Source organism: Fusarium sambucinum, chromosome I, assembly GCF_050947815.1.
Source record: "Fusarium sambucinum isolate potato_lamoka chromosome I, whole genome shotgun sequence".
Lineage (NCBI taxonomy): Eukaryota > Fungi > Ascomycota > Sordariomycetes > Hypocreales > Nectriaceae > Fusarium > Fusarium sambucinum.
Genome location: NC_139294.1, coordinates 11,443,676 through 11,465,678, shown reverse-complemented (window position 1 = coordinate 11,465,678; position 22,003 = coordinate 11,443,676). Strand labels below are relative to the sequence as shown.

The 22,003-nt window shown below is 45.7% G+C and overlaps 8 protein-coding genes across 8 annotated transcripts; 6 read left to right on the top strand and 2 right to left on the bottom strand.

Moving 5' to 3' along the window:
- Positions 1 to 814: 814 nt before the first annotated feature.
- Positions 815 to 2,102, top strand: FSST1_006438 (uncharacterized protein; the record flags this gene model as incomplete). Its single annotated transcript, XM_083232807.1, has 2 exons — positions 815 to 1,441; positions 1,518 to 2,102. 2 exons carry the CDS (start codon positions 815 to 817, stop codon positions 2,100 to 2,102), a joined length of 1,212 nt encoding a protein of 403 aa, XP_083089868.1.
- A 2,643-nt stretch (positions 2,103 to 4,745) lies between these two features.
- FSST1_006437 (uncharacterized protein) lies at positions 4,746 to 6,056 on the top strand (the record flags this gene model as incomplete). The annotated part of the gene is made up of 1 exon (XM_083232806.1): positions 4,746 to 6,056. The coding sequence occupies one exon, from the start codon at positions 4,746 to 4,748 to the stop codon at positions 6,054 to 6,056; it is 1,311 nt and encodes a 436-aa protein (XP_083089867.1).
- An 826-nt stretch (positions 6,057 to 6,882) lies between these two features.
- On the top strand, positions 6,883 to 7,209 carry FSST1_006436 (uncharacterized protein; the record flags this gene model as incomplete). The annotated part of the gene is made up of 2 exons (XM_083232805.1): positions 6,883 to 7,010; positions 7,062 to 7,209. 2 exons carry the CDS (start codon positions 6,883 to 6,885, stop codon positions 7,207 to 7,209), a joined length of 276 nt encoding a protein of 91 aa, XP_083089866.1.
- Positions 7,210 to 9,027: 1,818 nt separating this feature from the next.
- On the top strand, positions 9,028 to 11,031 carry FSST1_006435 (heterokaryon incompatibility protein-domain-containing protein; the record flags this gene model as incomplete). The annotated part of the gene is made up of 1 exon (XM_083232804.1): positions 9,028 to 11,031. The coding sequence occupies one exon, from the start codon at positions 9,028 to 9,030 to the stop codon at positions 11,029 to 11,031; it is 2,004 nt and encodes a 667-aa protein (XP_083089865.1).
- Positions 11,032 to 13,635: 2,604 nt separating this feature from the next.
- Positions 13,636 to 14,606, top strand: FSST1_006434 (aromatic alcohol reductase; the record flags this gene model as incomplete). The annotated part of the gene is made up of 2 exons (XM_083232802.1): positions 13,636 to 13,671; positions 13,725 to 14,606. 2 exons carry the CDS (start codon positions 13,636 to 13,638, stop codon positions 14,604 to 14,606), a joined length of 918 nt encoding a protein of 305 aa, XP_083089864.1.
- Positions 14,607 to 15,676: 1,070 nt separating this feature from the next.
- Positions 15,677 to 16,660, top strand: FSST1_006433 (uncharacterized protein; the record flags this gene model as incomplete). The annotated part of the gene is made up of 3 exons (XM_083232801.1): positions 15,677 to 15,697; positions 15,756 to 15,890; positions 15,947 to 16,660. The coding sequence occupies 3 exons, from the start codon at positions 15,677 to 15,679 to the stop codon at positions 16,658 to 16,660; spliced, it is 870 nt and encodes a 289-aa protein (XP_083089863.1).
- Positions 16,661 to 18,260: 1,600 nt separating this feature from the next.
- On the bottom strand, positions 18,261 to 19,762 carry FSST1_006432 (major facilitator superfamily transporter; the record flags this gene model as incomplete). Its single annotated transcript, XM_083232800.1, has 6 exons — positions 18,261 to 18,442; positions 18,498 to 18,737; positions 18,793 to 19,292; positions 19,344 to 19,428; positions 19,488 to 19,587; positions 19,640 to 19,762. 6 exons carry the CDS (start codon positions 19,760 to 19,762, stop codon positions 18,261 to 18,263), a joined length of 1,230 nt encoding a protein of 409 aa, XP_083089862.1.
- Positions 19,763 to 21,045: 1,283 nt separating this feature from the next.
- On the bottom strand, positions 21,046 to 21,876 carry FSST1_006431 (beta-lactamase superfamily domain-containing protein; the record flags this gene model as incomplete). Its single annotated transcript, XM_083232799.1, has 1 exon — positions 21,046 to 21,876. The coding sequence occupies one exon, from the start codon at positions 21,874 to 21,876 to the stop codon at positions 21,046 to 21,048; it is 831 nt and encodes a 276-aa protein (XP_083089861.1).
- Between the last annotated feature and the right edge of the window lie 127 nt (positions 21,877 to 22,003).

Sequence of the window (22,003 nt, the reverse complement as noted above, 5' to 3'; positions counted from 1 at the left end):
TACGAGAGCGTTGCCGCAATGAGGATCGCGTATTCAGCTGAGATTGTGCATGCAGTAGTAAAGAGACATCTAGAGCAGCTAATACCCTCAGCGCAAGCCATGATTCCTAAACTGAGAGTTTTGAGGATAGCTGAAGGTTTGAGCTAGAATCTGAGAACCCCTGCTGCAGCAATATCTATTGAGGTTTCCAGTCTAGGTCGAGTCTTTGAGACAGAAATGACCCCTCGTGCCAATAGTTTTTGTCCTATTTGTCTATGGAAGGTTTCATTGTGGCATGCTCAGCCAGCCTTCAGACAGAGTTCTAAGACCTAGGTGCAGGAAACTAGTTCGGGCCCAGTCCAGATGCGCAGCCACCACACAGCATGGACACATCTGATTGGCTGATACTGTCCCATTCTGAACTATTGGACTAGCTCTACTGATACAGAAACTCCCTTAGACATTTCGGATGTGGTCTAGTATGTCAATAGTGGGTTAGCTGTGCTGTCCGTGCCTTCACCTATATTTTCAACGCAGTATTCTATTGGTCAAGGATTTACCCCATAACTCAGTCCTAGAATGTAGGTAGGATCTAGACTCACTTGTCTCGTTGTTTTGCCAAGAACGGCACATTGGAGGCTTTTTACCAAATGCCCTCATGCCCTTCGAGTAAAGTTCGAAGGATACCTACAGCAACATTACCCGAGTATTAAAGCACGCTGAAGCGTCTCAAGTTCTGTAGAGAGCCCTTGTAGACAGCATCCTTCAGACCTCAGAAACCTGTTTATGCATTACCATCATCACTGTCAACTTCTATTATCAACTTATCATCATCATGGATTACAAAGCTGCTTTGGATGCAATTCCATCACTATGGGATCAGGTTGCTTCTGGTCTTATATCCACAATAGCTGTTGCCCAAAAAAGCTCCAGCGTGGAGGAAGTTCAGGTAAATAAACTCCAACTTCAGCTTAATGCCGCCAAGGTCGAGATTGAGAGACTCAGTGCTCAAATTGAGCCCATGGTCGTCCAGTGCGGCAACGAAACACTGAATAAGCTGGAGCTGGCCATGTATAAGGTCTACAAGGTGGCAGTCTTTGCCCGTGGCACCTACGATGACAGAGAACAAGACGCAACCCAGCGTGATGAGCTTCTGAATCAGATGGTCTACGCGTTTCAGGCCATGGAGGACGTCGCTAACGCAGGCCTCAAAGCCTTACGTGACCGACACACCAGCATTTTGGAGCTGAAAAGTACCAAAATCATTCCAGCCAAGAATGAAATCGAAGTATTTGTGAAACATGGAAAGACCGCGTTGACCAACTTCGAAGAAAGGATCAAGACTTCACAGGCTGAGATCGCGATGTTTGACAATGCCGCCCGCGATAAGAATAGCGATATCCGCTCGATTCGAGACAAGATCGCGGAACGGGACAATGTCGGGGTGGTTAGTGACTTGGGTGTAAGTATATCCATGAACGCCGACAAGGTGCCTTACGATAGCAAGATTCCAAATGCTAACTCATAAATCGTTATAGTTTTCCATCTTGACCTCCGGAATCGGTGATTTGATCAACGGCCCTAGTGACCCTTTTGGTGTCAACGACCGTCTTGAGGAAGCCCAACGAGAACTTAACGAAATTACTCGTCATCTAAGCGACGCGCACGCCAAATTGAATAACCTCCAGACTGAGCGAAACCAGCTCGACTCTCGTATTCGAGCCATGCAGCAGACAGAACAGTTGGTTCCTCAGCTTATTTGGGCAGCCGAGGCGGCTGAGTTTCGCTGTATTGCTCTCCAGCGAAGGTTCACCCCTATCAAAGATGGGGCATCTAGGTTGTTGGTACGTGCTCGTGAGATCCAGGAGGGATCCAAAGTGTCGCAGGCCATCAAGTACTCCAAGAAAGACCTTACTGAGCGGCTGCTCCGGATCTGTAGTGAGGCACTCATGGATCAAGCACTCGAGGACGAGGCCAGGTTGGTTCGCGACGAGGTAGTGAATGAGTACGGTGGACCGCTACCCTCAGCTGTTGAGGAAGTTGCTGCGGAGGTCACTCAGAAGATCAATACCTTTTCCTCGCTCCCGAGCCTTCGTCAAGGCTCAGCTCTGGCTGCTGCCTGATTACATTCCTTCTGCCACAATACATAGTCAATGGCTTGCTTGTTTCGGATGTGAATCTTGGGCCGCGGCATTTCGTGTGCGCGGTGTAGAACATCATTCTGGCTTTGCACGTCGGGTCGAGTATTTACGAAATTTCTTCTTCAGATTAGTAAGAATAGCAGTTCACATGGTCGCTCGAGTTTGAAGAGATGAAATAAGTAAGACGACTTATGCTGTTTAGACTATACTCTTAGGTAATTTATTTGTATCTCCTAAAGACTTCTATAATCTTTCAAAATTGTGCGTTACGTAGCTGTAGTTGAGTCTCTACCCTAACTGTCCGTTGTCCTTATCTTCTCTATAGTCTTGTTTCCAAAGGTAGCGGGATAGTTGGTAATCATTCGTAGAATCCCCTTAACATTGGGGCATCCGAGCAGAGAAAAAAAACAGGGTTTATCTCCATATCCGTGTTATAAGGATATATATCCAGGGAAAGTGGTCTCCTAGGGCGGTGTTGTTCAATGAAAGCCCGCGACATGGCGTTCTGCGACTCCGTGTTGATAATGCAGTCCTGGATGACTACCTCAAGATTAGGCAATTGATTAAGACCAATAGGAGCCTTGATGTCTGAGGCAAGAATGCCGTCGAAGGGAATTCGGTCGACGCCATTCTGATCGTCTACGGTATCATTTCGGGCACAGACTACCACCCTGCCAGCTGGATCCACGTGGTTCTAGATGCTTGGTGGTTTTGACCACACCTGTGAAAATGTCTAATCGTTCACGGCTATCAGTGGGCACCAGAAAAGTTAGCATGCTAGGTCTTAGGGTAGAAGTAATAAATAGCCTAAGGACCATGGCCTAAGGATCATAAATTGACTTACAAATTTCGTCTCTTAGAATTCCAGAGATCATGTTTTCTGGCACACTGAGTGATGGGAAGGTCATGAACAAGCTCGGGATCAATTTCGTCAACAGGGTCTTCTCCAGTCGTTAACTCCACGGTATACTTGCTGACCAATACAGGCAAGTTATCTTCCGATGCGCTACTCTCAAATCGGTCTCTTCGGCTTTTCTAGAGCCGACGGCCTCTGTCTTCGCAGTCTTGTGGTATCTCCTGGTCAACGGAGTCGGTGCGTCTCTGTCGCTCATTGCGGTATTGGCGGGGGGGGATGATCTTGGACGGTAGAAGTTCGTAAGTAAAAAACGGCAAGCGAAGGAGAATGGTGTCGTATGACTGAGATGAGTTGACGGTTTGGAATAGAGGGCTTAAACGAACAGTGAACGCGCAGATTGCAACAGGTTGGACTATGAAGGATTTCATGTCTATCCCATGTCGAGATGAATTGGAGACAAGGATGTTGATCGAGCGAGGTTGTCTACGGTGGACCACAATGTCAAAGACGTCGTTTTCTACTTGTGCAACCATGACTAAGCTGCTCCACTTGCGCCTTCCACCAGTCACAGATCCGCGAGACCAATGCTGCTTTTACGGGTCAGCGCCGCAAAGTCGAAGACGTGTGAAAGTTCTTGAAAACACGCGGTATAAGAACGATTTCTTCGTTGTTGTAGACATTGTTGAGTTTAGCAAATGATAAGTGAAACTGCTGCGCCTAGTAAGTTCCCCGTTGTAGATTATTTGGAGGAAGAGGGATGTACGAGGGGCCAGGAACGTTTAATGCTGTTTCCTACCTGTGGATTGCAAATCGATGTCTCTTTCCGTAATGGAGCCACTGCCTGTTCCTCAGGCTCAAGGCCACCCCAGTAGTAGGAACTATGGGCTGCCGCATTCTTTTGTTCTTCACGGTCCCTGCTCCTGGTACATCATTGCAAATCCATCATCGTTCCCGAAATGCTTGAATATTACCTAGCTCCAGGGTAGTGTTGCTAGGAGACTACCTCTATTGCCGTACTATATCCCGCCAGTCGGATTATAATGTGATTGGCCGGGGGGTCTCACCCCACAGGCTACCGAATTTCGAAAGTTAGTACAGAGGATTGAGACGGGTATCACGTGTTGCATCACGTGCCTATGTTGTATATCTTAACTCCTTCAACAACAATTATCATTCTCCAAAGAAGGTATAAGTAGCACGTGGGTCAAAATGCAATTTATAGACCGTAGTCACTTGAGTTTTTGGAAAGATCGCACTTCGAGTCAAACGTAAGGAGAGGTCAACTACAAATCATGTGGTGGAAGGCATGCCTCATTTAGTAAATTTACTGAGTTAATTCGTAGGCTAGAATACATGAGCACATGCATACTTGGCACGATGAAACTTCGAAAGCGACGTATGATTCACAACATAATGTTTAAGGTTTTCTGTCCCGTGATGATAAGTCTAGACCACACATAGATACTCGTGTCCGATTATATCACTGTTGCCGATTTTTAAAGATTCAACTTGTCCTGAAAACAAGAAACTTTATAGCGAAGAGAAATTCAACATTAGCTACTGTTGAGATACTCGCAGAAGGTAAATACAAAGTATAGCTATGTTTACTATCGAGTCTACAGTTCATAAGCTTTTTAGTTAAAAGGTTCCGACTTACCTTTGCCCAAAGCTATTGAGAAAAAAAGTACTTAAGAGGACTGCACCCCCAAGTTTACTACGATTTCTTTATCACTCTTTCATCTGCCAAATCTACCTCACAGCAAAACAACATGGCACTTCATCAACCCCTCAGCAGTTTGAAAGGATATGATGGACGAGACCTTGTGCATCGCATTGCCCACACTGGCTGGGATGTGCCACATGCCGACCGGGACCAGATTCTCCACCAGATTCGTGGAAAGAAAGAAGGAGAACACCGGGACGAAACTAAACTATCGTTATTAAACAATACGGTATTCTCCGACATCACTGGTGGAAAATATGAACCTTTTCAACTGGACAACAAAGCCGTGCTGCTACTCGACCAGCTGCGCAACATGATTCACTACTATAACAAATCTGCCATGATATACTACGTGGATAAGCCTGGGCACAGTAATGGCGACATTTTGAAATTTGTGGATATCTGGCTATACCGACATTGGTTCGAACCGTACAAGTCTGATATTGACTTTGGTCGTTATATTGCCAAGACGACTTCTTTTTACCTGGGGACAGACCGTCCGACGCCCAGCCTCGACGATCTCAAACACTACCACAAACGTTTGTGTCATGATCTAACAGGCGGAAACTTCAGAAATCCTTCATCCTCTGTACTCAGAATACTGAAGACAGAGTATTTGTACACACTAAGAGACCCACTCCTTACCAAGGAAGATATAATCACTGCTTTCAATCAGTCATATATCTTGCAGTCTACTTTCGAGTCTTTCTTTATTGTTATGCAAGGAGTACACGAGTTTACTGAAGGACCCTTCAGAGCTGATGACGTAGGCAACATCCCTGTCTATCTCGTTTGCACAGATTGTCACGATCGATTCCACAGTCGAGATGAATCCAAGGACACCATAGGGCCCTGCTGCAGCATCCAAACGACATTCAAAGCAGCGATGAGATTCATCATGAACCTCGAAAAGAAAAACCCGCCGGTCAGGAAGATACTGCCAGGTCGTCTGAAACACGCTCCTCACTCCTATTACTGGCGTCCTGGTTCCATCGTTACTATTGAGGAGGTAGCTGCGAGCATGGGCTGGGATACCGCCAAGCATGGAGAATTCCCCGTGGATCAGCCATGTTCGACATGGGTTGACACAAAGAAGTACACTGAATGGACTGGCGCTGGAGCTATAACCTTTGCCGGCAATGTGGTCCACACTATCATGAACTTGGAAACGACCAAACGCAAAGTTCCAATTGAGGATCACTGGTGGTGGTATGGTTTTGAGTCTGAAACACAGGGTACGCCTATGTATCGCTTGCAGTTGATGTTTGTATTGGCTTATGCCGTCTTGGGCACAGTCCTTGCTCTGGGTGTTATCAGTTTTTGGTTGCTCTGCTGGATTGGGTGGATCGAGGAATGAGATGGCATGTGGATGACTACAGTCAACAAGAGATGCAGATAGCAGAAATTATGAACAGAGGCAAGTTCCACTGAAAGATGGCTGGTGATGGTATGTCAGGGTACCAGGTGGGCCACAGGAGCTTGAGGGGAGCTAAATTACTAGGTCACTTTATGAACCTTAGACTGTACTTTTAGGTTATTTATTTTTATCATCTAAATCCTAAGGATCAATTGTTCTGCTACCCACTAGTCTCCGTGTGTTGTGGTTAGAACTACCTGTTGTCAAGTGGTTTGCTCCGTTGTTTGGACATTTCTTCGTGAACTCTATTGCAGGCTGCTACAACTCTGAGATGGTCCATTATTCGGTATTAAGAACTTGGCCTGGCCCTCGCTGAAGAGCAGCCTATATTGTCAATCAGGTGCACATGAGCCAGGCTAACATGGTCCTTAATCTAACATAGAATACTGACTTTAATCACAAAACAAACCCCTACCGCTGAATTGTCTATGGTAACCTTGTTGTCAGATGAGCTCCTCTTTTGATATGTGGACCTCACTTGTTCTGAGAATGAGAAGGTTTAAAGTGAAACTAAGCCAGTAAGCTCATCTTTGCATGATCGTAAAGTCTGACTTGGTGTAACACAAAGTCTAAAGTTGATATACTTCTTACCTCTGACCGAGTTTATTCAGAAGCTTATCAGAATGAGCATATTTAAGAGAGTCTCATGCCCATTTGTCACAATACCAATTCTTCTTTCATCCATCCCATCTCAATCTCTTCATTCTTCTCCATCAACCGAGACCACTACACACTCAACAAAATGACACCTCATTCCTCTACCAACATGTCGGAAGATCTTGAGAAGTGTAACGATTCGCAATGGATTCAGCAAACTACCCTCAATGCCCCCACTGTTGATGGAGACCAAAAACTTGATCCCGTCACTGTCCAGCACCAAGACGGAGACATTGAGTAAGTAACCTTTTATCTAAGTCCTTTACCGCCACTAAATATTGATAGTAGAAACGCCCCTTCCGCGCAAACGACTGTGATAAAGGTCAACGTCAGCTGGCATGCGTTGGTCTTCATGTACTGGCTGATGTTATTGGCCACCATTGCGGTGATGGAGAAGGTTTATCGGGATTTGTTCCCGATGAAATGCAAGAACTGAATGACACAAAGTTGCACTTGTCAGTAAGGGAGACATGTCAGTTGGCAACAAGGACGATTACATGGTTCTCTGCTTTGAGATATCTTTCATGATACGCCCTTATATCAGAACGAGAAGGCCGATTACACTCATACTGGGGTCTTGCTGTTTCTAGATACCTGGCTCTTCAGATAGTGGTATCGCTATTCGTCAATCAATGTTTGTCATCATGTTCCCAGGACTACTTTGCAGTGGTGGGGAAAGACTGGAAGACCGTCAGACTCGGTGAGATTAACAACTTTCACAAGGGTCTTTACTGTAATTTGCAGATGGAATGCAGAATTGCTTATGTTATTACTTTTGTATTATTAGTGTCTACTGTTAAGTTTGCGTCTCCTTTTTGGGATTGCCAGCAAGTTGCCTTTAATGTGATTTTGTTTTATAAACTGGGGACCTGGTCTTTTCAGCTCACATCAAGATCTCAGCAAAGAACATATCTACCTTGATTAAAAACTCAAAATCCCGATTTAATATTTCTCAATAACTTAGTTACCCAGCAAGAACACACATGGCACGGCAACAATCAAACTCTATTGTCAGTAATAAAAGAAGCTTCTGCTTAGCTGTAGATAAAAGCCATGAATTCCTCCCGCACCCCACTTTGTTCGTAATTAACGCCATCTGCAACACCCGATCAACTCAAGACGCATTAATTGGACACAAAAAACAATACCTCTCAAACCAAGGAAAACACGTCCACTACTTTCACCCAGTTTTACGTCGTCCAACCTACCTTCCGGTTTTTCTGTATCGTCATGGATCGAAGAAACTCTTCCATCACCATGAACTCTCGCCGGGGCAGCGCAGCGACATTGGTAGGACCGATGCAAGATACCGGAGACATCGATTGGGATCAACAAACACTCACAGAACCATTGCCAACTCATCCTAGGCTCAGGGACAACTTTGTCGATATGGAACAGGAATTTGAGACGATGAGTGAGGGTACCGATACAGATGAGAACGATATCTGGTATCCACAGAGGGTGTCTATTAAGTTCATTTGCTGCTATATGCTCGTCGCTGGATTAGCTCTTTTTTCTTTCTTGGTTCCTTTTCTTATTCTATTATTTAAGGCTTACAAGGAAGGTCAAGGAAAAAAGAAATTTCAATAGCTGCAACTGAATTGAGAGACTGGCATACTAGAAAAGGGCTTTGCCCAGATTATGTTCTTTCACAATATTGCCTGGGGAGTCGCATATGTTGTTATCATTTGCGAACAAGGCTTGCACCTCCTCAAGCTGAAGTGGTGTGACAAAAACACCAAACGACTGGTGGAATTCCTAGGCCGAGGAAATGTAGCATCGCGTTTATTACCAGTCAAGTTAAGGTGGTACAAATGTTGTAATTCAAGAGGGCAAAATAAATTGTCTGGGGTGTTCAATCTCCTGTGCCATTAGTTTTTCCCTTCGCTTTGTCACTGAAAATGGCCACTCATGAAGTCCAGGGTAAGGGGATGGCATAAGCTGCCCCATTAATTTCGTCTCTCACCTCTGGACTATTGGCTAGGCTTCCTTGCACTCGATGTGGAGATTGAGTTTTTACACTTTAGTTAACCCTGTCTATATCACATCACGTGCATGTAAGCGTGTCTCAAGTTATATTGCTTACATCCCCGCTTGATCGAGAGTTAAGCTGAGTGATACTGCCTGTCGTTTATATATCACTCAAGAATTCAACATGGCAGACGATTTGAACACACATCAAGTGGTACACGTCGATAGACGAGTGCTAAACGATCATCTCGGAATTGAACATGACGAATCCCAGTCTGACATCATGCTGGTCTACAGCAAAAAGCCCCCCGAAGAGGTCTTCAAGTTCGGCCTGAGGGCAAGCGACATCGTGGATATGCGTCCCGAACCTGAAAAAGTAAATGCCGCTTCACCAGAAGACTGGGGTTTCACCTCACCAACATCAGAAGGGATCTGCAAATACTGCCAGCTTCTCCTACACCCAGATGCACCCTCTTTGATACAGCATCAGCCGAATGTGAGCCGCTTGATCAATTCGGGTGAGACTTGCACGGTCTGCAAGTGGCTTGAAATAAGCATCCCGAAAGGCTCCCCCAATCTTTTGGCCCGATTTCAGGCGAATGATCCGGATTTGATCGACGAGAACAGCACCGCTTGTCCTGTGACTGTCCAGTTGACCAAACATGAGAAGTACACTCGGGCAGTTTGCTGGGTCGGGAACAGGGAGCTTTATCTGAACTGCGGTGCACCTTTGACGATTTCAACACCGTCGCGACTTGAAGATCTCGTTTCACGACGCTTTTGGGCCAAGCACGATGGTGTGGATCCTCATAAACGACAGGATATGATCAAGACCTGGATGAGCGAGTGCGATGATCATGAAATTTGCAAAGCATCGCTACCATCCACACGCACTGCACCTCTTCCGACTCGAGTACTCGACTTGACAGGCAGTCGAGATCTACCCGAGTCTGGAGGCGATATCATCATCAAGCTACGAGAAACCAAAAAAGATGAGATTGGAATGTACACTGCACTTAGTTATTGCTGGGGCAGAGATACTGATCTACACTTCAAAACCACGCACGCGACGTTGGAGGCACACAAGGCAGGAATCGACTGGTCTACCCTGCCACTCGTTCATCGGGAAGCCATCCTTACCGCATTGTATCTCGGCATCCGATATATCTGGATCGATTCGCTCTGCATTATTCAAGACTCACTTGAAGACTGGCAGAGAGAGTCCGCCATGATGGGATCTGTTTACTCAAACGCCCATCTTACCATCGCAGCTACTTCATCATCTTCACCCGACGAGGGCCTCCATTGGCCATACCAAGGAGCGGAGACCGTCGACATACACGGAGAGACGACAAGCATTCGCTTTGAGACTCATCTCTCCATCGATGCATCTTCGGAGCCTCTCAACAACAGAGGATGGACCCTGCAGGAAGCTGTTCTTCCATCGCGACTCGTCTGTTTTGGTAAGGAGCAATGGCTTTGGAAATGTCCTAGTCGTTACGCCACTGAAGACGGTCTTATCGACGGGCCCAGGTATATCGATAATGGACTTCCACAATGGCCGGCTCTGGCGCACGAAGGACCAGGCGAGGATGGCAATAACTACCTAAAACATTGGTATCAGCTGGTTATCAACTACTCGAAACGTAATTTGACATACCAAACTGATAAGTGGAATGCAATTGCTGGTCTGGTGGAGATGTTCAAAAAGGAAACCGGGTACACGTACTTGGCTGGAATATGGCAAGAAGATCTGGCAATTGGGTTAATGTGGGAGTCTACTACGAAAGGAGTTGTTCGCGAGAGCGACATCGCGCCATCGTGGTCCTGGCTTTCGGTGAAAGGGCCCATCAAAGGAATGGAATATAACCGTTCAACAACTTCGATGATCGAATTGATCAAGGTTGACTCAGACTTGCCTTCAAAGCCAAGCTTGACAATCAAGGGCAAGCTTCTTGGCGCAGCGATAGGCCAACGTTCAGTCACACAAAACTCACGACACTACATCGTTGCAGAGCCAAACAGCAACGACGTTCTCGGTGAGGCATTTCTGGATACCGTACTTGATGATGGTGTCGAGATGTTGGAGATTACTTGTCTTTATGTGCTGGACGTGGCCGGCCAGAAAGAATACTATGTTCTGATATTGGCAGGTAGTGGGAAGGAGTTCCGAAGATTGGGCATGGGTGTTCTTTGGAGGAAGAGCCAGCCGTTTGATGATCCACACAATGGTCCTGGGTATTCGGTATTGGAGAGGGCTGCGGAGGATACGGTAACGCTAGTATAAGTTGTGAATTTGCATCTTTACATGTGTATTGTTTACTAGCATTTGAACCTCAAGGTACAAAAATAGATAGACGCCCGATCCTAGAACAACATGAATTGATTTACTGATTTTGATTCTTGGTGATGGAGATAAAAATATTGTATAATGGTGGAGTTTAACCACCGAAGTTGGACGAACAGGGAATCGAACCCTGGACCACTCCCAAATCAGATCGAAGAACGAATCATGCTAAGGGAGTATTATACCACTAAACCATTCGCCCGGAATGGGGTTACTGAACGCATCTTCCAAATTGCATCTCAAGAAGTGATCGACAATTGCCATCTCTAGCAAAAGGCATCATCCATCACTTGTCCGATAAGGTTAGGCAAGCAAAGCTCCAGCAACCAAAGACAGACCACATAGTATTAGCAATTATATATATTCAACACACCTTCACTATACCTATAAGCCATATTGCATCCCTGATATAAACATATTTCGCCATAAGCAAATGGGGACTGTATCCATTGCTCTTTCTTAAACGGACCATCAAGGGGCAAAGCAGAAACAAATTCAAATCCAACTTGTCCGCGATCTGATGCGCCCTTCCCTGGGATATGAGGATGCAGTATCACCGGGGTAGATAGGCCATCCAATAAGAACAACCAATCCAGGACTTTTATATTAGATCTCGGTAATCTCAACGATATGCAATGAGCCTGAAGCAGATTTTGATTCGCCGCCTCATCGCACTCGCACTCTATCCGATCGTGAAGCACAGTTTGTAGTAGTAGTAGAGACATGCTACTTTTCGGCAAGTATCTTTCCTCACGTACTAGATCATCGTCGAAGAACTCTGAATGTTTGTGAATACAACCACTTTCTCCGATGGCCCTTTTTAATCCGCACTTTGGTAACCTTGAAAATTTGCCCAGTTGCTGATTCAGAATTGTCGAGGCTTCATCCTGGAGACAGCCTACCCTGGCAAGTGCGACACCCATCAAAGTCAGCCGATTACTGTAATCATGAACAGACTGTCGAAGGGGTCGAATTTGTCGCACACTCTTTAGTATATTGAAGAATGTTTCGGTACCGATATCTGCAACTGGCCTCAAGCCCTCCTTTCGCCAGTCACATACCCATGATGGTAAGTCATCGGCTTCTGATAGCTTTTTGATCCTCTGAGGACTGTCTGGTAAGTGGACTTCGATTTGAAGCACAAGAGGATCATTACTGGGGTGGTCAATCTTGATCAGAGATGGCCAATGAATCCAATGATGAAAACCTGGTTCTGGAAACCAAACAGGCTCGTCCACTCCCCGAGCGATAAAACGAAATTTGAGGTTATTCTCGTTATTGATGTGGACTCTAATGAACCGGATAAAGATAGATCGCATGTCAAGCGCATAATCCGGCGTAATCTCAGTGTACCGGGACGATACCAATAGTGGACTCGTAAATGCATAGATCTTATCTCTCGCATCACTTGAATCTCTTTGCCACCCCTCACGGAGAGTGTCATAGAGGGATGACTTGCGTACATTAGATATTTGGATAGGCGTGACGTCTTGGCTGAAATTTGCTTGCTGTTTTGTATTTCGGTCCTCGATCCAGAAATATTGGTCTGTCAGAAAGGTACCAATGGACGCAAATCTCCTCATGAAGAGACACTCCCTCCTCAGGAAAGTGCCATCTACGGATAGAAAGGACTTCGATACTAATTGAGTGCATAACTTTGAAAGTTCGGCTTCGAAACGGGATGTTAGAAACTATACTCTAGAAGAAGCTATAACCGATAATGGGTTTAAAAGAAGAGATGAGACAGGCCAGAGCATCGTGGTAACAGAAGCATGAAACCAATGTAATGGATTTAGCTACCTCAAGAGGCTATACTATGTAGTACCCCGTTATGTTATATTACTAGCCCAGTGAGTATAAGCTCTTGTTGAACCTAGGCTACCCTATGTAAGGAGGTTAGTAGCCTGTTTGGTGTTGGCATTGCTGGATGTAACCGCTAAATTCTGTTGGTTAGAATGTCATTGACTATCATTTGCGTCCAGCCGTTTCATGGCCATAACGAGTCCGGTATCTTGAAAATGGGTTGTCTCAAAGAAACACAACAAGGACGCTCGACATGCTACCTTGATAAGTGATAGGCTATGTAACATAGGCTTTAGCCTTCATTTCGGATGTACAATTGTTCTATCCCACACTTGTGGTGATATATGGTGATGAATCAAGTTCGGTGGAATTTGTCACAAGTCCGATGCATGGATCTTACCTATACACTAACGTTAAGTGCAGTCCTAGGACTTCTGCTTGCCATGAATGTCTCTAAAATACACGCTTGCAGAATTGAACTAGACAACAAAACCAAGCCCAGATAACATAATCTAGCCCCGTAAAATAGGCTTTTAAACAAAGCTGAGTAATGTCACCATAGAGTACCTGGCTAGTCTGTCTTGATGATTTCTAAGCTAGAACTAGATGCGACTCTAACGGTGCAATGTAGTTCTATATAAGAAGAAAGACATCGATCTTGAGTTATTAGAAGTAGTACTACAAGTCGCAAAGGACTATTATTCCTTCATTATCAGCTTTGTTAAGTTTATTATACTACAAATGGCGCACGAGATCAAGAACGTAGCCCTCGCGGGAGTAAGTCGTGCTGTTCTCCAGTCCATCTACTAATACCAGCTAATTTATAGTAGGCATCTGGTAGTCTCGGATCTCACATCCTACGAGCTTTGAACAAGAGCGGTCATTTCAACGTGACCGTTCTCACTCGAAAGACTACCAAGGATATTCCCACGGAGACTGGAGTCAAGGTGGTTAATTTCGAATCAATTTTGGACCTGACAGCTGCCCTGAAGGGCCAGGATGCATTGGTTGATGCGACTTCTGTGCCCGATCCCAGTTTCGCTATCCGCCTGATGGATGCGGCTGCAGCAGCCGGTGTTTACCGGATGATTCCGGCCGAATTCAGCTCCGATCCAATGAATGGTAAAGCACGAGGCCTACCGCCTTTTCAAGGCAAGGCTCATGCCCTGGAGCATATCCAAAAACTTGCAGATGACAAAAAGATTACGTGGACAGCCATTTCCAACCACGCTTTTCTTGACTGGGGTCTCCGCAAGTCGTTCATCGGCATCGACCTTCAGAATAAGAGCATTGACTATTTGAAACCGTCTCTCACAGTCGTTCCCCTGACCACCCTTGAATCCGTGGGTACTGCTGTTGCAAATGCTCTTATCAAGGACAAAGCGACCAAAAACCGTGTCTGTTATATTTGCAATACACAAAAGACACAAAAGGAGCTTGCTGAACTTTCTAAGAGGGCTTTGGGCGAGGAAGGGTGGAAGACAAAAGATGTGGACACAAAAGAAGCATTCGAAAAGGCAATGGTTCAACTCCAAGCTGGTCAGGTTGATATGCAGGTCATTGGAGACATTATACGTTTCTCGATCTCTACTCCGGGCTACATTCAGGAACTAGAGAAGACCGACAACGATCTCCTAGGTGTTAAGGAAATGAGCGATACTGAGGTCCAGGAGCTTATCCGGAAAATTGCCCGACAGATGTCGGCTGCTTGAATTTGTAGATGCCTAAGGCCTTACTCGTCTATATCTTAATTTCTATCTTATCTAACCCGATTAGGACATATAATCCGCCAAGACTTTTAGACTACCCTGCTAAGGACCAAAGTAGTAACAGAATCCGCCAAGCCTCGGCAAATCTACCGAGACACAGCTAAGTTAGTCGCAACCCTTTGAGTACTAGTGCAAGGAATATAATGTTACGGATGCAAAACTACTTTATTGGACATTTGCGCTGCATGATTGTTGATCTTGCGCTAAGGGGCTTCAGGCTCAATAGATTAACTACTAGCGGTGGGTAATTCCGCCAAGCCCTAGCTTTTAAACCATGGTCTCGTAAGCAACCCAACTTTGTTCTCTACATGTTGTACGAGCATCACATTCTGGTCCCGTCAGATGTCCATCCAGCGCCCTCTTCAACCATGAAAGTACGCAACCGAACAGTCTGTCAAACGTGTAGGTCGCGCAAAATAGGGGTAATATTCTTCGCTACATCATGACTTGTTGTCGTCGTCAGCTGACCCCACTCGTAGTGCGATGGGGCAAAGCCTGCTTGCTTGCAATGTACTCATCATGGGCGCGAATGCTCTTACCCTACGGACTTGTTATTTGTTCCCGAAAGAGCTGCTAAGAAATCGAAAACCCCCGCCAAGAAGTCTGAGAAGCGAGTGCTTACCTCCAATGGTATAAGTGACTTACGACCGAGACTACCTCTTATGATCCCCGGCATACCGGACAACCACTTACAGTGCAAGGTTCTACTTATCATGCAAAATTTCGTGCCAGAAGGTGAACTATACGTAATTCATCAAAATAAACCAACCGAATCTCGTATTTGTGGCAATTGGGTTGAAGTCCTTCCCATGATAAGCAGTAGTGGGCAAGGACAGGCTCTTTCATCAGCAATACGCTGCCTTGCAGCATCCATATCTGATTTGCGGCAGAGTTCGCACTCCACACGTACCGAACTGCGACATAAATATGGTCTAGCAATGCGTTTATTGAAGGCAGAACTAGAAGGGTCGCATACCGACATATCGTCACAAGATGAAGTCGCTGTGGCCATCATGTGTCTCACGTTAACGGAGGTGAGTATTGTCATGACCTTATATAGAAAGTTAGACTGATGATATCTATTTTCTCTAGATGATATTACCAACTTCAAGTAATGGTTGGTGGCGCCATATAGATGGCGTTGGTGCGTGGATGAGGCTCTGGCCTGCCGAATCATTTAGTTTCGGAATCCGTCATAAACTTTTCGCTGGGTTCAGACCCCTAGTGGTAAGTGGTTTGCCTCTTTGTTTGATATTCACTGTGCTTTTTGACTCATTCGCTAGATTTTGAAAGCCTTTTTATCTCGCAAGGCTTCGTTCCTTTCCAATGAAGACTGGAAAACAAAACCATTTGAGGTCCAGAAAGAATCGCAAATGCAGCTCCTGTTTAGTGAAGCCTGCATCATACCCACGATCCTTGAATTAATCGACACCCTTGAGCATAGCCCTGCCTGTGTAGCTGAATCAATTGCTACAGAGGCCATTTACCTGCTTAAAAGAACCTATGATCAGTTACAAGCCTGGGGCGACCCATTAAGTGCAGAACCGTCTGCTGGCGTGTTCTGCTGGAAGGTTCCCTCAGAAAGCTCATCGGCCTGGGCAGGTTATAATATATGGTTTCCGAGCGTATCTGTGGCTAACATGGTCATGCATCTTTGGACATTCAAGGTAGTTTGCTTGACTGAGGTTCAAAAGCTCCGTACTAGATTCCCCCATGTGTCCTGCGCCTGGCCAGTTCCAGTAGACTGCGAACTAGGAGATTACCTCAAGGAGACCTATAGGGAGCTCTGTGTCAAGATTGTTCAAGGTGCAGATTTTCTGCTGCAGGACCGCCTGGCGCTGTTTGGGCCATTGTCTATCGTGTTTCCGCTCACAACAGCTTGCGAGGTATTCAAGATAGACGGAGAGCCCAGCGCAGCCTTATGGAAACTTACAAGTGACAAAGTCCAGAGAAGCCTTTTATCAAACCTTCAAATGGGATCATGTTATTTTCACTAGTTATATTAGACCAGGAACTAAACAAGAATCTATACTCCATCTCTTTTAAACCCAACTTTTACAAATATATATAAATATGTATATTTTGAGTCCACTGTGATTTATATAAATATTAAGATGTCGAAGGCCTATTTGCATAAGCTGCTAATTGTATAAAATAACACACTGTTATGAAGCTATACTGCTTATTAAACTTTCAGGTCAGCACTCTCCACAACTCAAGTCAAGTCAGAGCTTTATTCTGTCTTGAAAGGCCAATCTATTTTAACAATGACTCTGGGACATTATGGTCATGTTGAGTCTCAAATCATTGGCTTCAGGGTTGATCTGTACTGTGTAATGGAAACGACGAAAACCAGGCATTGCCTGTGATCATCAGTGACTGGTGCCCTTTCGATAACAGCCTGCAGCCGGGCGTAGGCCATTGTATTGAGATACTGTACTGTGTGGCGAAGGTATTGCCTGTCGCTAGTTACTTAGAGCTACCCTAAGTATCCAAAATTTGTCCTGGAAATTGATCCAATCCCTTCGGCTCACAGCGTGCCTAACAACCAAAGAAAGCAAAAATTGGACCGCTTACTTGAATTGGTTTACTCGATGAAGGTCCCTTACTTTACTTGGTTGGCTGCCATTACTCGACTGATAGCTAACCATGTTCATCTTCCTTAGCTACCGGTACCCCTATCTATAGGCCTGCATTGACATACCCGTTCGAAGCAGGTGTTTCTGGCATTAAATCGCTGCTACAGTGTCCGAGTTAAGCCGGTTCCGTTCATCCGTAATAACCTTCATCATCCGGGAAAAGTTATATTTACATTCCGTGCCTGTTGCTAAGCAACTGAACAAGTTAAACGCCATCCTAGATAGGATGGGGTAGTCGCATGCATGAAGAACCCATCACTCCAGAGAATCCTTGACGTCTAAGTCTCCCGTGTTTATCCTTGCCATGAACCTGTCTAGTTGAGAGGTCAGTTTTGTCTGCTTTTTCGTTTACGCAGCTGGCCCTATAGCAGCAGCAAGCCTCCGCGCGGCCTGCGAGCTTGCTAGAGTGGATCAAGCTTCGTGTTGCAGTCTACAGCCTCTTCATCCAACTCATCCAGCTCTTTCTCCTGTCTGTTAGATCAACTTCTACCGCTGCAGTCACGTACTATGCAAACACCTCCTGCGCCACTCTCTTGGCCGCGCCTATCCATTGTCTGTTGTAGCTCTATTCTACCTCAAAGTATGTGAGCTTGTTCACTGGGTGCAAGATAACTATACATCGGCACACAGGAGTCGCATCTCTAAGGCCGAAATATTCTTCAAGCTTGAGGCAAGTAGTATCTATAGCATGAGAATAAGATGTCGACACCACGTCATTAAGCTTACTTAGTTAATACCTCCTCCGGGGTTATTAATGAGTCCTCTCAAACCTTTTAGTAGAATACAGCAAAGATTTATTTAAAACTTTTCAAGAGTAAATAACTTATAATACAGAATTTCCATTTTTTCCTCATACCCAGTTTGGTTAAGCACGTTTAAGTCTTCTCGATGGCTAGGAGTCTGTGTTGTCCGTTGGCATATACAAGCCCTCAGAAGCCACACTAACTGTCTGTAAGTATCAACGCGAGGTTTCGGGGTGTAGGGTGATATTCATACTTGAAATAAATGCGGCCAGGTACATAAATCCTACAAATAGCTGAACTCCGAGGTAGGTATTAGTACCTTCCGTTTTTAAGGATACTGCAATCGGTTCGGCGAATGTTGTGGGCAATACGAGAACTATCCAAAGGATCGATAAAGCTTATAAAGCAAGTCAGACATCTCTATGGTAAAAATGCAGAATCGTAATGCTCACCAGAAGGAAGTGTCTGAAGACCCATAACCTCGGCCGCTACTGGGGCGACTGTTGTCCACATGTTGCTAGCGAAAGCTCCAAAGAGCGTGTAGACTATCATACCAGCAAATGATTTGCCGGCTAGAGTCCAGACCAGCAGTGTGGAAATACTTGCAGCTAAAGTGCTAATACCCGCAACATTGAGTCTGCCAAAGCGATCGCTGGCTAAGCCGATGAGAGGTCGCCCAACAGCTTGGGACACTGTTGTAGACGGTTAGCTGACAAGGGTTTCTCGAGGGGGATTATAAGAACACACAGTTGAAAGTGGCGCTTGCGTAGGAGCCCTGCTGGGAGGTAAAGCCCATGGTTTGTGCAAAGTCGGACATTGAGAAGATGGTGATTCCGAAGCCAAACTGAGAGAAGAAGCCCCAGGAAAGAAAGAGACAGAAATCAGTCCTTCTGAAAAGATCTGTATGGAATCCCTTGTGAACTGAACCAAGAGCATGGTTACGATCTCGGGGGAACATAGTGGCTGAGCCATTGACCACGAACGATATGAACGCAAGAATGCGAAATGCCCACGATACTCCCAAAGAATCAATCATTCTTTGTATGCTCAAAGTGTAGATCAAACCGCCAGTACCAGAGCCTGCCGTAGTCAAAGCTACAGCAAAGGAACGTTGGACAACGAACCATTGCGGAACAATACTGACGGTGACGTTGACAATCAAGCCCACGCCCGCACCAAACAGTAGACCCTGGGCTAGGACCAGGTGCCATATTTCGGTGCTGAACGAAGCTGCGACAAGCCCACCCCTGGTGTTCAAGTTAACACAGGTCATTATGTTTGCGCCGCACATGACTCACGTTTGAAGAAAGACTCCGACCATGACAGTGGGCCTCGTGCCAATCCAAGGGCTCAAAAGAGTAACAAGAGGAGCAACAAGAAGCGCTAGCAAGAGTCAGCGATTTTCCTCTTCTAATATATCGCTGAAGGTTCCGATTCCTTGCCAGTAGAAAATGACAAACCGGCTACGAATGCCAGAGTCAAGGGGTTTGGATCGTTCAATACACCTGAGTGTAGGTAATACGCAAGAAAGGTGGAATAAGACTACATATCTCAACGTCAACTCATGAAACAAGACCTGGATATCAGTACTCACCCCAATCAAGCCCCAGGTGTGGGCGTTGATTAAGAAGACCAAAATTACGATAACCCTATTCGCAGATTCATCAGTAACAGAAACCAGAATAGTTGGAGGGGTTTCGAGGTCATTACCATCCATATCTCGGTTCTTCCGTCTTCCGATCCTCGCCTTGCAGGGATCCAGTGTCTTCAATGCGTGTATTCATTAATTCATGCCCCAGGTGAGCATCATCTAGAGCTGTTGAATGCCCCTGTGAGATAGTTGAAAGTTGGCTTTGTCTTCCAGTTTGACTGGAGCGTTGTCCAGCGGCCATAATGTCAGTGTCGGATTGTGTGAGGTGTTCTGGCTTGTGTATAACAGGATGGGAAGAGAGAAACGTTACACAATTTGATGGATAATAGCGACGGTATAAAAGTCAGGAGCAGTCTGGCATTAACAGTCAACTGCCTATGACGTATGGTTTCCCTTATGTCCTAGTCAGTGTTGGCCAAACGAGATGACTGACAAATGCACACATGTTCGAGACTCGAGCTCAAACCCTACCGCTTCTTGGTAGGGTGGGCCGTGTGGATCACAATTCTGGACCTCTGCTTAGCCTTTTGGGGTGCATCTCACGTTTACGACCACGAGATTAATAATCTATGCTCTCTGTGCTGTGTTGAATCGCCACTTATTACCAGGTACATCTATCTGTTTCGTCGTGAACGTTATAAGAACGTTATGGGAACGTTATCCCTTTTGTATTCTTGGTAATCAACAATCGATCTGTAAAGCAAAAGTGCCCATGGTTTGACCTTTGAGCCTAATACATCCACGACAGATCGCAAGGAGTCTACACGGTAATACCCTACGTGCTAGTACTGGCTTAACGGGCGCCAGTTGGTATTAAGAACATACCACAGTAGCGAATGTACAACCCCACGAGATCATTAGTCCTCCGTGGGCCAAGCCCAAATCGATATAAGACTGACTTCTATTCAAGAATCGCATTGATTTACAGAGTACACCTACAGGGCTGAATTTGTAAAAGGTTTATTCTAGTAATTACCAAGAGATTATTTCTGGTATATTATAAATCTGAAAAGTTCACGACACTGGCACTACATGCATGTTCATCATGATCGGCTTGTATCACAACAAAGATTCCGAGTCAATAAAGTCTATGCTCCAGTATAACAGTGAGGTTAAAGTTAGCACTTCTTGTGTGGGCACTGAATTTGTTCAATAGAACAGCTTTTGCATTCTACGTTTTTCTTAGATACATCGACGACCTCTTCCCAAGTTTACTCTAAATAAGCTTTTTTATAGCCCCAGTGTGCATTTCTCTAGGTACAATCCCTCAAATTCCATGAGACCAATTGTCACATTCTCGTCTCACTCATCGATTCTGTCCCAAATAGTCGCCAGGTCTTTCTGTCGACTCAGACGACCTGCTTTCGCTCTCCAGGAATCATCCAACAGATTTTGTCTGCGATGCCCTCCTTCTCAAAGGCCTTCTTGAGTTGCTCCCCATACTGGGTGAAGTGATGCCATGACTCGTAGTGAATGGGCACCAGGGTATCGGCCTTGAGACCACGGAAAAGCTTTGCAGCATCCTCACCGCCCATGGTGATTTGGAGTGGCTCATCACGTCCTGTAACCGGGAACCTCGCGTCACCCAGGTTCATGAGAGCAACCACTATATGGAATCGCTTGGCAATCTCATAGTGTTCGGGCAGGAGTACAGTGTCTCCGGTGAAGTAGACAGCATTAGGAAGGCCGTCGGGGCTGGTTCCGAAGTTTTTGTTGTGAAGGATAAACCCAGTGACCTCTCCAGGGGGAAGATGGACGCAGGGAACTCCAGTGATCTGCCACTCGACACCGTTCAGGTTCATGGTCAAGGTTTCCCAGGGCTTGATGGCAAAAACACCAGGCCGGGGGGCTAGGTTCTTGGCTCCGTCTGGCGTGGTGATGACTCGGCGACCGTCAAGAAGCTTGCGGCCCTCGTCATCCAGGTTGTCGATGTGGTCTTCGTGGCTCAGAAGAACGACATCGATGGGTGGGATTTGGTTGAGCTTCAGAGCTGGGCCCTCATCGTACTTCAAGATTGTCTTCTGAGTGCCCTCAGGCATGATATCGGTAATGTCATACTCAGCGGGAGCATCAGCGAAGACAGGATCCGTGATGAAATTGACGCCATCGATCTCAAGGATTGATGTTGCAGTGGTCAAATGGGTGATGTGAATAGTGGTGTTGAAGTTGGAGGTCGACATGTTGATTTTGTTGTTGGAGTTTGTGTACTATAATGATAGAGTTGTCAGAAGGCTGGCTGGTGACGGCCTTCATATAGCTATTAACAAGCTACGAGAGGATTAATAATCTTCAGACCTTGGTTCTTTC